The 15928-nt window shown below is 42.5% G+C and overlaps 1 protein-coding gene across 4 annotated transcripts in view; it reads left to right on the top strand.

The window, feature by feature from the left end:
• Window positions 1–15928, top strand: part of LOC309692387 (chemokine-like protein TAFA-5) — a 163860-nt gene that overhangs the window by 42029 nt on the left and 105903 nt on the right. Inside the window, exon 1 of one of the 4 annotated variants that reach the window (XM_082510809.1) lies at window positions 4498–5598. The exons of the other annotated variants lie outside the window; for them this stretch is intronic. Within the exon in view, the coding sequence (XP_082366935.1) occupies window positions 5508–5598 (91 nt within the window). The 5' untranslated portion in view covers window positions 4498–5507. Of the gene's footprint in view, window positions 1–4497; window positions 5599–15928 lie in introns of those variants that run through there. 4 annotated transcript variants of the gene reach the window in all.

Raw genomic sequence — 15928 nt, 5'->3', positions numbered from 1 at the left:
AAAAACAGGACAGATATCTAAGGTGGGGTCTTTTCACAGGTAACTTCTTGATAGATGGTTGGATTCTTTCCCCAAGTGTCAGTGTGACTGACAGTAAGCAATGTGAAACACGTAGCGGCTTTTCTGTTTTTATTTGAACAAAATCTTAAAAGTGCTTTTTCATTATAGGGTGATTTTTGTTTCTTTGGAAAAGCTGTGTCTGATTCCAAAACATGTGAGGAGCCCTCCAGTCCATCTCGAGCAGGAATTTATATGGTGCTTTTCTAGTCTTGATGACCACTCCAACTTTTTTACACTTCAAGCCTTGTTCATCCATTCACACTCATGTCCATGGAGAAATGTGTTCCAATCAATCAATCAATCAATCAATCAATCAATCAATCAATCAATCAATCAATCAATCAATCAATCGCACATTGTCACACACTGAGTGATCCATGAAGTGCAGTTTTTATGGTTTAATATGTTGGCCAAGAGCAGAATTTTCATCGATAGATAGATGGATAGGTTTTGCAGAATACAAGCAAACCCAACAGTTAAAGCAAAACACCTAAGAAGCTAGTCTGAAAAGCTAGCATTTTGTTTGCCGATAGTGTATTTTCCCTTCCTGTATCCAAGCTAGAAAGCTTTTGTTCAGGTCTCTCCAGAGTTGGAGGAATGGTTTGTGCCAGCTTTTTAAAATGAAGGCTTTTCATACTGTATATCTACAGTGTTACCCTGTTAACCACAGCTAACAAATTATGTTCCTTTGTAGTGTAAGTGTGCAAGTGGGATTGATGTGCCATGCTATGAATAAGGTGTTACAGCATAGCTATGTAATTGTGAATAATAATGATAACCATCCTAGTGACTGTGTAGAAAGATATCCTCTTTTCAGCAAGAATCTTTTTTGGCTCTGTCACTTTTGGTTGGCATGCTGTTTAAAATGCTGACAGACATATTAGACTGCCCTATTCTGCCTTGAAACTTTGGTTTTTCACTGAGCAATTCATGAATTTTGCAACATTTATTCAATTACCTGTCTATTAGGTTCTTCGGGGACTCTATTAAGACTCGACCTGATCTCAGAGGCCCAGAGGCAGCTTTGTTGCATGACAGCAGCAGTGTGTTCATCTCCCGAAACAATAATGGCTCCACCTGTCAGAAGACAAAGTGGGTCACAAGCATAGCCTTATTGGTGGCTGCCACCTCAACTTTTATCTCTGATTAAACTGTAAGAATCCTTGTGTTGAACACCCTACTGGGCATGGGCCGTATGTTCCAGCTTTTCCCTCTGATTAAGCCCTTCTTCAGATTTATTGGCCATGGGAAATAATGGGAAACACAGCGAATGTAGAAGTTTTAGCCCATTACTCATGGCTTTTATTGGCATGGGCTCTGTTTGGCATACAGCCATTGACCTGTACAGAGGACAAAGCAAGTAACGCCTCTCCTGGCTCTTGGCAAGGAAAAGCATAGCAGTGAGGAGGTGGCAATATAGAGAAGGAGAAAATGAGAGAGGAGACGTGGCAGCAGTGTAGGTGGGTGATGTGAGGATAGAGAGGAAGGAAATTGTTTAATAATTTACAAAAAAAAGGAGATTTCAGTATTCCAAAACTTATCTCAAAATATTTTTGCTATCTCTTTGTAATATAGAAAAGAAGTTGCATATAATGCAAGAAACTGCCTAACAGGGATTTATAATAGTGTCTAGACAGAACAGTTGATCCCTAAGGAAGTAGCGCAAAAAAAAAAATGAGACCCTGTGTGCTGGGTGACAAAGTTAAAGTTCAGAGATGAAACTGTTACACAAGATAGTGATCCTTACAGTTTATACTCTGTCTGTGTATAAATGTCTATATGTGAGTGTATTAAGTATATTTTTTTAATTATAGGAGAACTGCTAAGCATAGTGTGAAACCCCTGGCAGTAAGCTCATTAGTAAGTAATAATCATGTATACTATAAATTAGCTTGTGCCTTTGAATGCTTTTCTGTTGGAGACAAAGATAATATACTATATTTGCTCATATTGGTTTAGTGTGTTTTATTACAAAGCTTTATGGTAATTTTGCTTTTTTAAATGTGCAACGTTTTCTAGGCCAGAAGAAAAAGGAAAAACAATACAGAATAAAATATCAGTTTTGCAGTAGCTGTTTCCTCTGGGGTAGATGGACGGGTCAACAAAACATTAGCCTTTGACTTAAATATCTCTCTCCTCCGCTAACACTATTGTTTACAATAAGTCCTGGAGATAAAAGGTGCAGTTTGAATGACAATGACATCTGTGTAAGAGATCATATGCATATTTCTTTTCTTTTTTTTTAAGCCTAAAAAAATCTTGTCATATCCTTGCACAATGTTTAAAATATGCCCTCCCTCACCACGGGCGTCAGGTGTTTTAGCAGATCTTAATCCAGGTTGTTTTCTGGCAGATATGCTGCAGCGATGTTTGGAAAATGAACACAATCACTGCTGGCATCGATGTCCATGTGCCATAGGATTTTTAAAACGTGGAAAGTAGAGCTTTACCTAGGATCCAGCACAGCTTCTGCGCGCTAATGAAAACAGCATCTCTGACTAGACGAAGATATCTCACATAATACAACATTAACCATGAGTAGCCTAAATATAATTGTACATGTGAAAACTTACTTGAACTGCTTTATATATTCATAAACTCCTGTAACTCTTGGGGTTTTAGAAAACTCGACAGAAAAAATTGAAAAAAGGGATAGACATGTGAAGGAAGCAGAACTCCATCAACATTGTCGCTGTTTTATTTGAGTTACTGTACGCACTGTACAAATGGATGCACTGCCTGCAGATGCTGTTCCGTGATGAGTGAGTGAGCTCAAGCCTCGGCTGCTCGCTCCAGAGTTTGTGGAGAAGCACATTTCTACTTTATAAATAACACAAAAGCCTAATTGTTGGTTGACGTGAAAGCTGCGCAGCTGAATTCTTTTCATGTTCTAAATATTTACTCACAGTTACGCAAATTGCTGGTGCCACCTTAAACTGGTAGTGAAAAAAAAGAAAAGAAAAAAGAAGCTGTTCTTAGCGCTGTACATATGGTGGATGTTGGTGCGTGTGGTTCAAACGTGTGAGGCGAGATCTCAGGGTTGCATAAAGATGGCAACCTCGTGAACAGCTGTAATTGGTTTCCTCTGACAGATCAAACCATCACTCTGTCTCGGAACATCCAGCTGTCAAACTTGACACACAGTTAGATTTAGCCACTTTTGCTCTTTCCAGGAAGTATAGACTTGTAGAGTCCGCCGATGACAATGGCGGCTTTGTACACCCACACAGTCATGGGCACACATTCGGCCTCCTCAGCCCAAATCCATGTCGAGGTCAAGTCTCTGTTAATTGCTTTCCATGGAGTAGATGGATGGATCACGGCTTCAGTTGACGAGGCTGGGAGGTGTAGGGAAAGAAAACACGCGTGTGGTAAGACACACACAGAGAGTCTGGCACACATTTCAGCCAACGGAGACTGTTATCAGCTAATTAGTAGCAGTAACTGCAGGGGCCAACCTTATTGACACTGGAATAACGGTTTTCTGGTTTGAGTGGCACTGTCACTTCTCCCGCCGTATCATTGTGATTCAATTATAAATACACAGATGCAGGGAACGGAACGTACAATCACCCCAAGGAGGAGACGCTGCTTTCAGATGCTGTGATCACTTGAGCGGCCATATGGGTTATTGTGTGCAGACTGGCCACGCTCTCTCCCAAATGGCAGACTAAACTTCAGTGGATAAATAAATGAATGAATATTTATTTCACATTTCACATCACTCGGCAAGTCCCACATCGGTCGAGCCTCGAAAAGCAGAATGCGACAACACACGAACTGAAACAATGGCAGTGCTTTTTGTGCCGTGCAGAGGGGGTTAGGGTAAAGGATTACACGTGCCATTGTGTGGCCATTCAGCCTTGGTCCTCCTCCAGCTGGATTGCTTTCATTCCCGTGATCATGATACCCATTCAAAGCTCGAATGATGAAAAGAGCACTAAATGTATTTTTTGTTAAGAAATTGCAACAGTATCAGCTGTTTAGATTGTTTTAATCAGAGGAAATTTAGGCTGCACCTGTCATAGGTTTGCTGTTGGGTATGTGGGGGGCGGTGAATGATTAATAAAAAAAAAACACGAGGCTGAGCCAACTAGCCAAACCTGTTGCCTGTTCCAATATCTAAAAGGTTCGACTAATATGGTTCGACTAATTTCCTGTGCATTTAAAAAAAGAAGAAGAAGAAGAAGAAAAAGATTTGTACAGGCTCCAAAACTAAAATCAGCACTTTTAAATTTCTTCATTAGCCAGAAAATATCCTCGGGTCACTATTATTTATTTATTTATTTATTCGTGGAGGCTAGCGTCTTTTTTTTCTTAGAGCACTACCATGTCTCCTGCTTTGTACCCCGAGGAGATTATTTGGAGAGTTGTGACGTAACCTGGAGCTAAGCAGGGGGGGGGGGGGGGACAGTGAATCACGTATGAGGGACAGAAAGTAAGATGTTCCTACATGCCTGGCCGCAACTGTTTCTTATTAATCTGCTACATGATTGATGGGAGGATGCATGGGAAGGTTGATGGGAAGAACCTGAGCAGAGAAGGCAGGGGGGGAATTGCTGACCACAGCGCCTCTTAATCTTAGATTTTGAATGGGGGTGTTTTCAGAACGGGGAATATCCTGGAGATGCATAGTTTATGAAACTGTATCGTTCTCGTGCGTAAAATGCCAAGAGTTGCACTGGACTGGAGGAATAGGGGGTCGGGGATTGAGAGGTAGAGTGGGGGCGGGGGGTAGAGAGAAAGTGACGGATCGGCCGAGCGATATGGCGAAAAAGTGGGAGAAAGAGACAGTGCGACAGAGAGAGAGAGAGAGAGAGAGGGAGAGAGAGAGAGAGAGGGAAAACGAGAGAGAGACAGAGAGAGAGGCTGTGAAGCGACTTGGTTGGCAGTGTTCGCCTCTGTCTCTCAGGCAGTGGGAGAGATGTGCGTAACATGCAGCGGAGAGCGGTGATCATCATCTGCGCGCCGCATCGCCGTGGACCGCCGTGCGCACTCATAGACGGAGACACACCGAGGGGTGCAGCCCGCTCTCCCGTACCCGTCGTGACCGACACTCCCGTGAAGCCGGCGAGAGACCCCTGAAGGAGCAAAAGAAGCAGAAGAAGTGGTGTGAGGAAAGATGCCAGCCGCTCAGGCTGTGATTTGGGGTTAATCACCCCTCTGTTTGGAAATCACTCTGACGCACCGGCGACGAAGCGAGCGCGCTTATTTTTGCGGAATCCCATCCTCCTTCCTTCTGTGTCACATCTAAAGCGGACTATCAAGTGGGGATTTTTTTTCATTATTTATTTTTTTTTATTTTTTTTATTTGCACGAAAGCTGCATTCCATGGCCAACAGAATATGAGTCAGTGCGTGTCTGTGAGCTGAGGTGGAGTGTGCGTCTATCTCTCTCTCCCGCTTGCACGGCTGTCTCGGTCCGCCACAAAACCTTCCCACGCCAGGATGCAGCTGCTCAGAGTTGCGTGGGCACTGACCGGAGCGGCGATCTGCTGCTTTCTCATTCTCCTTATCCACTCCCGCCTGCTCAAAGAAGGTAATCACACCGAACTCCACCGATTTACCCCCTCAATCTGATCTGTTACCGAGCTATCCTCTGCCGTGTAGTTTATGTGAAGTTTTCCGCAAAAAAATAAAAAAATAATAAAAATAAAATAATAATAATACAAATATGTATATATACATATTCAAACATAATCAAATATCCAATTTTCTTAAGTGGCTCCGATACAGAAAAAAAGAAAGAAGAATCCAATCCAGTTTGCACAAAAGCAAATTCATGAGGCGCACAAGCGCTGCTGTGATTCCTATCCCACCTGCATTTCTGCATCTCTGCTCATCAACAAGTAATCAACCCGAATATGTTCGATTAACCAGTATTGAATGCCAGAGGAGAAGGAAGAATTGTGCTCAAGGAAGAGGGGGTGAAAAAAAGTACCACCAAAAGCAGTTGACTGAATGGAGATACTGATTTGTTGTAAGCGTTTTCAATAGATGGCACTAGAGTCTAGCTTTAGGGTAACATTGAGGTCAAGCGGTTCTAATGTCGTTCCATTCGCCTTTATATTGTGTTTTCAGACCTCCTTTCTTGGAGTCGAAAGTCGGGTACAATTCCAATGCAGACCCTCGGTCACACAACTCTCAGCTTCTCTGTTGCTCTGGCTGCTGTGTGTCTGTCATTGCTGACATGCTGTCTGGATGCACAGCCTGCAGATATGGCTGCATTGTGGGAAGTTGGTGCAGCTGGGGTTTTTTTTGGGAGGGGGGGGGGTGCTAATTAATTGAGTTCCATTTGCTGACATTCAGCTGTTAATGCTTTAATGAATCACAACTTAGCCGATGTCTCAGCGTGGGAGATTGTTCCGTGTAACCGGTCATTAATTCCACCTACAGTACACCGCGATATACACAAATCACATCTGTCTGCGGGGAGACTTTCATGCAGAGGTTGAGCACACTTACTGCTCAAACTCCTTATGAAAGTCAAATGGTGTAAGCTGGGGGAATTACTGCACTGCATAAAGCTGGCACGTAAAACAGCTCTTAATACTACCCTTACACATGTATACCCCGGGGCGAGCAGGGTCTGTTTGGCACTTAGGAATAGTCACGAGTTTTCCTTTGTGGTGATTGTTGAAAAGCGAAGGCTTGGAATGGCTCGCCATGCCCTCGCTGCCTCCAGCCCTGGGCAGATATTCGGGTCAAGCAGTAGCAAGCACTTCCCTCACCGTGGTGAGTCCATGACTGCTTCTGGGTAGGAGTATGTCCAGCCATAGTGAAGTAAAGGGAGCGAGGGGTGAGAAATAGGTCTGTCAGCCAAAAAATTTGAAGCAAGGGGAGTTGAGGATTCTGTACTGGCACATGTCCCAAAGCCACCCTTTGTAGTTTTAATTTACTGTGGCACACTGGCCTTACAGAGAGGTCAAAAAGAGGATTGTGTGGCCACCTAACAGTACAAAAAAGTGCTGCTTGCGGCCGTGTTGATGCGATGGGATCTTATTAGATTCGGGCCATCAGCATTGTTGAGCTTGTTGACTGGCAAGACAATATTTTTGACCTTCACTGCCGAGTTGTTTGCCGGTATCATGTTGTGCTTTTTACGCTGAGGTGTTGTTCCCTTAAGCCCGTGTTTTTCTGTGCTTTCTAACTTGACACAGAATAGCTTTTACGTAAGTTTTCGGGGGGGAGAAGTCTGCTGGTCACTCTCTGGCAAGAGGCCACATTTAATTTCGGTTTGGGCTTTATTGAAATGTGGCACAGAGAGACGGAGGGAGAGAAGTGGTGAGAATATGCTCACTTTAGGCTACAAGAATGGCCAAGGTCAAACCCTGCTCTGAGGCCTAATAATACGAACTGATAAAATGAATTCAAAGGAGTGCATTAGCGACAGTCTTTTGGGAATGAGGATAATGAAAGGCATGCACAAGGGACCTAAAAAAGAACAGAGGCCGTTTAGTCTCAGCCTGCATATTCTTTCATTAAGAACATTGGGGTTGTCCAACACTACCATCTTTTAGTGTGAATTAGAACAAAAGAAAGCAGGGGGGTGGGGGGGTGGAGAAGTATTTTTAGTCTCCTCTCTATCATGTGCCGGATTGATCGCCTCCTCTGTGCTTCAGTGCGTGAGGACGCTGAAGCTGGCGGTACAGATGTGCATGCAGGTGGTATATTATTTAAGGTAGCCTGTCAACAAGAGAGTTATTTTCATATCAGTGATTGTGAGCTTGCAAACTACAGATTGAAGATGGTGATTTGGGCTCATGGAGAAAGAATACGTCAGCTCTGTGTCAGCTTGTTAGGAAGCTGAACACACTATGAGCAGAAATATGCATTTGAGGTTGGGGGGTTGTACACCCCGTTGCGTCAGCCCTCTTGCATAATGTGGCACAGGATCTCGGCTCGCAGAGAGGCTTGGGTTTGGGATTGGAAACGTATTATGCGCTCGGAATGTGGATGAATTTTGGGCCATAAATTTCTCACACTGTCCACTTCAATAATTCACACAATGAAGCGAATCCCGTTTCGCTCTTTATTGGCTGAGATATTTGTCACATGGCAATAGAGGGTCCGACAGGTTCGCAGAACAGCTCCTGGTGCAGAAATCCCCCGGCGAGTCTGGGACCATCGAGGCACGTGAAAGGTTTTGTTCTGGAAATAACGCGTTAGTCACTGTAATAAAATGGCCTGCATAATATGCTACGGTTATATCTTTGGTGTGCTTTTAAAGCTAAAAAGAGCAGCATCTTTAAAACACCAGTGGCCTGTTCGCTCTCAATATTGGAGTAACATTGTGAAGGTGTACCAGAACGCAGCTTAGTGGCTTTATTGAAAATTCTCTCAAGTGTTCATGAGGATGCTTTAAGAGTCAATAAAACCTTAAAGACAAATTTGAATAATCTTGAATGATTAGTTTGCATTTTCTCATCGTTGTAACTATGTCATGGATGGCGCCATATAGAAGGTTGTTTTCCCAAAACTTATAAGCATCGTGGGACACATGCATCCCACTCTGATTTCAAGTTGGCCAAACCAGCGTCTGTCAGGAGAAAGATGTTTGATTACACATCATTTAATTCCATTTAATTAAAAACATATGAAGAAGTGCAGTTTTAACAGTAGCTTTCATTGTGTGGTTTTCTACATGATAAAGAAATGCTGCAGTGCTAAATGAAAGAAGTTTGTCAGCATGAATTTATAAAATTGCAGAAAAATGTATGGTTATTACAGGTATAAGAGAGTACTTCACATTAATTGGCAAAAAATGTCCTATCCTTTTGCTTTTTCTGTGGCTTCATTGTAAAAACAAAAAATCTGCAGCACACAGTGAAAAAAAACAGGAACTTTTCTGCATTTTAACTGTTATTGCTTATCTATCACTTAAGTGCCTTGGTGTAGTATGAATGGCAGTGGATCTTCACCAGGAGGGAAAAACTATGAAAGCTATGAAATTCAGAAATTGATGTCGCATTTTCCAAAGATGTGCGTCAGGTTGGCCAATTCTGGTCCCCGGACCTTATGTTTGAGACCTCTGATTGGAATGATCTTAGATGCGCATTCGTTTGCAAGCATACCCACATGAACCATTTATTTTTATTTAATTTTTTTTTTTTTAATTAATACGTCTTGAAAAGATGAAATATTAAACGTCTCTGTGACACTGAGGAGCTGAGTAGGTGAAGCGCTCCCAAAAACCTCATGTCTGCACAGCCCAGTGGCCTCTCTCCGTCCTCCACCTCCCTCAGACAGACCACCAGGCTGCCTAACAACTGCAGTTATTGATCTTCAGGTAAAACCACAGAGTGAGCCATAATGGACCAAAGTGACAGATATACAGTGTGTGTGTGTCTGTGTGAATGCACTGCACTCAATGTCAGACAACCAAAATCATTTACAGCAGGTGCTCTAAAAAGCACAGTGCAGGGTATCCTCTTTTTTTTCCAAACAAAAAGATGTGGATTAGAATGACATCCTGTGCTGTGGAGGCTCAGCTCGGAGCAGCCTCAGGCAGATTCGGGTCAAGTGGTGGCAAACTCGCAGTGTCATGCACGCACGTGGCCCATGAAGGAAGGGGAGCCCTGTCACTTAGGACACCAGATGAAAAAGAGAGGGTGTAATAGTGTAATAATAAACATATGAACAAACCGGGAGTCTGCAGTCGGGGGTTATGTGCTCAAAACTCACGTCACTGCCTGAAACACAGGACATCGCTGTCTCTTACGTCGAGCTCTTTTGCTCAAATTAAACTGATTGCATGACTAAAAGAAATCCTAGCGTGATCGGTTTTATGTGCCAGAGTTGTCAAACAGTAGATGGTTATGTAACATACTAAAGATCTGCTCCACAACTGCTGTTTATATCGGCAGTTATTATTTTTCCCTCCACTTTTCGTACTATTTTGTCCTCCAGTTTCCTCCTATCACTGCAGAGATTTCAGTACAAGTATTCAATTTCGTCGTGCCATCTGCGGATGTCGTGTCTCATTTCTCCATCTGAATATTAATTCTGTTTGTGCCACTGTAGCAGAATGCACAATGCGTGCTAGGCACGGCCTTTAAGAGGCGTAGCCGCTTTTCCAGCTATCACCTGCATCTAAAACCTGCCGATGGTCTAATTAGAGTGGAGGCCAGGGCGAACTGCTGCACGAGCTCCCACTCGAATGTGATTTTGAGATCCAGCAGCAGAGGTGCAGTCATTAAGTATTTCTTCCTTTTTTTAAGCATCTATTATTAATCTGCAGAAAGGAAGGATTTTAGGGAACTTAGCCCTGCAGTACAGCTTTAGGACTCAACTGAGATAAAGATAATATGCATGTATTTAATGCTGCAGTAATACTCCTTCAGCATACAGAAGCAATGTCACAATCACCGTGTTTTACTTGGCAAATCCTCGGTGATTTCAAATCCCTCACAGCCAAGGGGTACGTAGGTAAAAGTCTGTCTGAATGTAATCTGCTGTAAACTGCTCTAAATTGAACACAATTTATCTTTAATGGTCAGTATCAGCTGTAATCCATAGGGGTGGCACGCATTAATCAATTGCTTAATTGATTCATTAGTTAAGGGGTTTGTTAATTAAATCACTTCTGTGAGTCAATCACAGTTGCAGCAGAAGCCTGTGGTGGTTTTTTCAAGGTAATCTAAGCCTGGTCCCAAACAAGCCCCTTGTGCCTTGTGTCCAGGGCCACTTTTCATCTGTTTGTGTGTTTGCTCATGGCACTGTTCTTCACAGTTCCTATTGATTGTGGGACAGTAAAAAGTGTGCACTATTGCACCCAGTTTTCCAAAAGTCCTATTGATTGCCTTTTGGCAGAGCTGTGGGACGATTGGCGTTGGCTTTTCTAATAAAAAGCTGGCTGTGGGGATCCTCCTAGGGTTCCGTTATTTTTTACTGGAAACACTCAGCGGCCTTTGGAAATAGCGATGTCAGAAAGTCATCACCCTTACACACTTCATTCGTGCCCTTCCACCCATGAAGTGCCGTGTAAAACTCCCCAAGGCCCTACCAAACCAAGCTTGAAGACATAGATTTGAGCTATTCTGTAAAACCTTGGATCAGCAAGGACATGCAATGCGACATCTTCCAAGCACATTAGTGTAATAAAGATGATGGTGATTTAAAAAAAAGTGTGTCACACATATTAAATTGTGGCACAGATCAGGAAGCCACAGAGCACAGATTGTTAGGTTGTGCTCCTCTTGGCTGTAAAAAGTGGCAAACAGCATAAAGGAGCTGAGCAGTTTAAATAACTGTGGCTGCATCTTTGATTAAAACCTCGTCCAGAATGTCTCCTGGTCACTTCGATCTGATAGAGCTCGGCTGTATAAATTAATCATGGGTGCATTTGCACGCGCATAAAATGAAAGTAAATGGTGGAGTGTTTGGCAGTAGACACCCAAACTGAGGAGTAGGACAAGAAGAAGGAGGGCCAGTAGTTTGAGAGGTTAGAGGCAAGCAGAGCCATTTGTCTATCGACTTGTCAGCTGGTGGGAGAGAGATCCTCTCAGATCAGCATTTTCCTTAGAGGAGGGCGGATTCCTGTGGGTCTGTTCTTGCAACACTGGCAACATGTCCATCATGATCATCTCTCAAAGAGAAGCTGGTCCCGCCCCTTGGATGATCTAACCCGAGTCAGTGGATTCATCAGGATATACTGTGCGAGCTGAAAGAGTGCTGATTTAGGGGAACTGAGCCTGTCCATTTTATTCATAGGCCAACTCTCCAGACTATTGATTCCCTGACCACCAGGGTGCTTGAGAGTGATACATCCACACATTCTTTAGGAAATGATGGGTGAGAAGTGTGCTTACCCTTCTGCCTTTTCTATTTGTGCCTTCCTGCTGTGTCAAAGGTAGCGATGAGGTCATCCCGAGGTTGGATCAATCACCGTGCCTCTGTTCATCTAGTCGATCGATAGCTGCTTAAGAAGTTTGATCTTCTGTGTGCGTGAGATCACAGTCATTCAGTCAATGGATTGTGAAACTAGGGTTTTTTTCTGTCTTCACGAAAGCTTGGCCCCCAAGGCCATTGTGACACAAATTTGGTGTCTGCGATAACAGACTTGGTCATGCTTTATGGATCCGCTGCGTTCTAACCGTTTTTCCATTTCCATCTGACAGAAATGTAGGTTTAATCTGACATTAGGCGGGCTATAGTGCATTAGCTTTTTGTGTCAAAGGGGCAGAATATTACTGATGCTATGCTGCTCCACCGAAACAAATTGCATGTTACTCTTTAGAAAACTAATGGAGGCTTTATCGATTCGAACAGGGCCAGCCACTTGCTTTGTCTCGGCTGTCAGATTGTGTCTAAAGCAATTTCATAAAGATCATTATTTTCTTTCTCAGGATGTCTTGCAGCTAAACAAGATCCTCCCTCGTTCATTCTTGCTTTTTATACTGCTTACGGCAGCAGCTCTTATGGTCCAATTGAAAATGAATTAGAATAGAATGACACATAATGAAAATCACTAAGAAACATTGGCACGTCACATCCCCTTAGCTTGTTGCACCCTTGAATAGATTGCTTGTGGGGTTCCAATTCCTATTCCCATTCTTACGCAGTAGAAGAAAATGGGTTTAGCTCACTGTAAAGGACAAACCATATCATTACGGGTCATAACAAGCAGCGCCACTCATTTATCTTCTAATGGCATTAAAGCATGCGGCGAAAAAGGTGCTGACATGGATGTTAGTCATGCAACGAAGCAAGATAAGTCATCAGGTTTTCTGTTCGTACGGTGATCATCATTGACATAATTGATGTAGCGGGCAAGCATTGCGGTGTCAAACTGTAATCCAGCAGGTTGCTTGAATAACATTATTCAAATCATTGCATGCTTTAGCTTGTTTACTCATTGGAACTGTCTTTGTTGTTCCAGTTGTGAAGCATTTTAAATGCAGAAGGAACCTGTTGCCACTCCATTACACAGTGTAGCTAACTTATAACTTATAAAGAGAATTATCTTCAGCTGATAAAAATTAAACAATTTGGGCTTTTTCAATTGTAATCCTGATTTTTTAAGTAGTAAAATGTCAATAATAATAATACAATAAAACAAAAATATAATTAAAATATAATATATAATACTTAAAACCATATTTAGATAATAGTAAACAGAAACTGTATCAAATAATGTAATCAGGAAGTTGCTGGTTTTTGAACAAATAGATCTGTTTTTCATTTGGGTGCACATTTACCATAGTTTCTCAACATGTCTTTTTAAAACAACCTTCTCTGGGTTTTCTTATTTGGAAAATCAGAACAATTTCTGTAGTTGAGAAACTTCAATGTCCCCACTCTTGTTTAGTTGTTCATAGCCTCCGCTGTTTCATTTAGGATATCTTACTATTACACAATAAATCTCTCTCTGCCTGTGTGTTTGTTACTTTGTCTACAAGCTCCGCCTACGCTATCAGGAGTTGAGCAATCAGCCACCTATCAAGAGACTTAGCCTGTTTTTAGCACTTATGCACCTTTAAAACCTTCTAATAGCATTGTGTCATTTTATTTCATGACAACAACATCTCATATTCACAAAATCTGAATTATACATGCCTAGCAACCACCTAGTAACAGGCAAAATTGACCCATTTTTAGCATATAAAATACATCTACCACACTAGTGAAGCAGAATGTATTTCAAAGTTGTCCCACTGAGCTTAGTAAACCATGCCCAACACTCAAAACGACGTCTGGATGGCAGCATGTGGCACTCCAAAACCTGTATGTATCATACAGTAAATAGGCAGATTCTGTGCTGGAGGATGTAGCATGCATGATTTTCAAACAGAATTTCACATTTTGATTATTCCGACCACAGGACAGATTTCTACTTCATTTCAGGCCATCCGAAAAGAGGCAAGGTCCAGAAAGGAAGTGTTTGTGGAACTGACCCACACAGTCTTTCACAGCATTGTAAAACCCTATCCTCTGAAAGATTCAGCCTCTGGGAAGCTGTTTATTTGCCTAATTGTATTACTAATTAAGCTAACTTGTTGTGACATGTTGCACCAGGTATTTTTAAACGTTACATAACTTTTTCAGCCTTTTGCCCTTCTATTAAAAAAACACAGTAAAATGTCTCAATTTCAACTTTTTATGTGTTCCTTCTACATAAATACCTAAATCTAATAACAGTTCACAAAATGTTTCTGTTTTTATTCACATTTTCCGTTTTTATGTTTGAACCTTTTTGCAAAGGTGTTGTATATCAGAGAATAGACTTCAAATAGGGCACTCAAACAACCACTGAAGCTTGTTTTTGCATCTTTTTCCAGGCTTGGCCTCGCTCTTTGCATCTGTTAATAGTTCTTTTTTACAGTTACATCGTTGCGACATATAGTTTTATGCTTATGTTTACAGCTCTGTCAATACAACAGCAGCGAGGGGGGGAGAAAGAAAAAAAAAAGGAAACCAGCCAGCAATTCTGCTTCATCACAATCATTACGGTCCATTCCACATGGGAGAAAGGAACTTCATTATTGTACCTGCAGGGACTGTTAAAACCAAACTCATGAATACAGAAAGCTTTCTTCCATGGCGTGTTGTTGCTTTACAGTGCTGCTGCTGGGGAATGTTTAAAGGCACATTCTTCACGTAAAAATAATGCATATATAGTATACACGCTGTGTACACAGTCATTTACAAGGCATGCTGGGTATTTGCTGCTATGGGTGCTAAAGCAGCCTGGACTTCGTAGCTGTCTGAACTCAGATTGTATGTATGTATTAAGCAGGGCAAGGAGGTTCACTGCTTTCCCAAACCTGGTGTTTCATCATCTGAGAAGTAATGCACATTTTTCTACTTGGTATGCATTGATATCCATCGATGTGTCTGACTCTTTTACCACTGTGCTTTCCCCTTTCGTAACACTGACTTCGCCAGTCTCCCCTCCTCACACAGAGGTTGCCCATCCTCCGATGTTTTATATATATTAGTGGCAAGAAATTCACAGTGAGGCCAAGAATCAGATCTCCCCCAGATATCATTTCTCCACACAGTGCGAAACAAAAAAAAGGAGGTGGGGGGGAATCATATTTTAATAATGATATGTTCAGCAAATGAAATATGCCAGGTTTGCACATTTGCCTTGCTGAACAGACAATAAATTATATCTTGTACTCTGCCACATAAGCCCAAGGATAATACCACATCCAATGAGAAAGGAAATGGGGCTTGTGGGATGCAGGAAACAGAACGCCCTTGCCTGAAATCAAATGAACGGAGAGAGGAAGCATTGACATGTAGGTCCTGTCGGTGCGGTTTACCTCCTGAGCGTGCTTTCTGTTGTGCCTCTGAGCGCTTTGTATGGCGAGGTCGGTATGTAAACACGCGGTCTCTCCGTTTCTTGCAGATAAACGTCGAGGCCACAGGCATCGGCACATGTTAAGTTAACATGCAGAGGTAGGGTGACAAATACAAACGCAAGCATATGCATACGCAGGGGCTGCAAGTATACACCGGAGCTTGACAGACTGTATGGACTATCTCGTGGCTGCCTTAGTTCATTGCAAAGCAAATTCCTGTAGCTCCAAGTCTAATTTATCAAACAGACTGTGTGAGTGTGTGGCATGGTGCGTGTGTGCCTCTGTGCGTGTGAAGTTTCATCATACATTCAGAACACACACACACGTGCTGTTCTCCATGATAGTGAATAAATGCTTGGAGCGAGTGTAGATGTGCGCACGCACACACATGCACACCCACACACCCACAAAGACACAGAGGTAGCCATGAATACATATGCATACACCGCCACAAACACACACACTCACACAGAGTGCCGCAGGTTCTTAGGGGACTCCAGAAAGGATGAAATATTGCTGCAGAGGCCACACACACGCACGCACACAGTCCACAATGAAGCA

Source organism: Aulonocara stuartgranti, assembly GCF_965226115.1.
Source record: "Aulonocara stuartgranti genome assembly, chromosome: 17".
NCBI classification, from domain to species: domain Eukaryota; kingdom Metazoa; phylum Chordata; class Actinopteri; order Cichliformes; family Cichlidae; genus Aulonocara; species Aulonocara stuartgranti.
The sequence above is the reverse complement of the archived record's forward strand: the minus strand, read 5'-3'. Positions and strand labels throughout refer to the sequence as shown.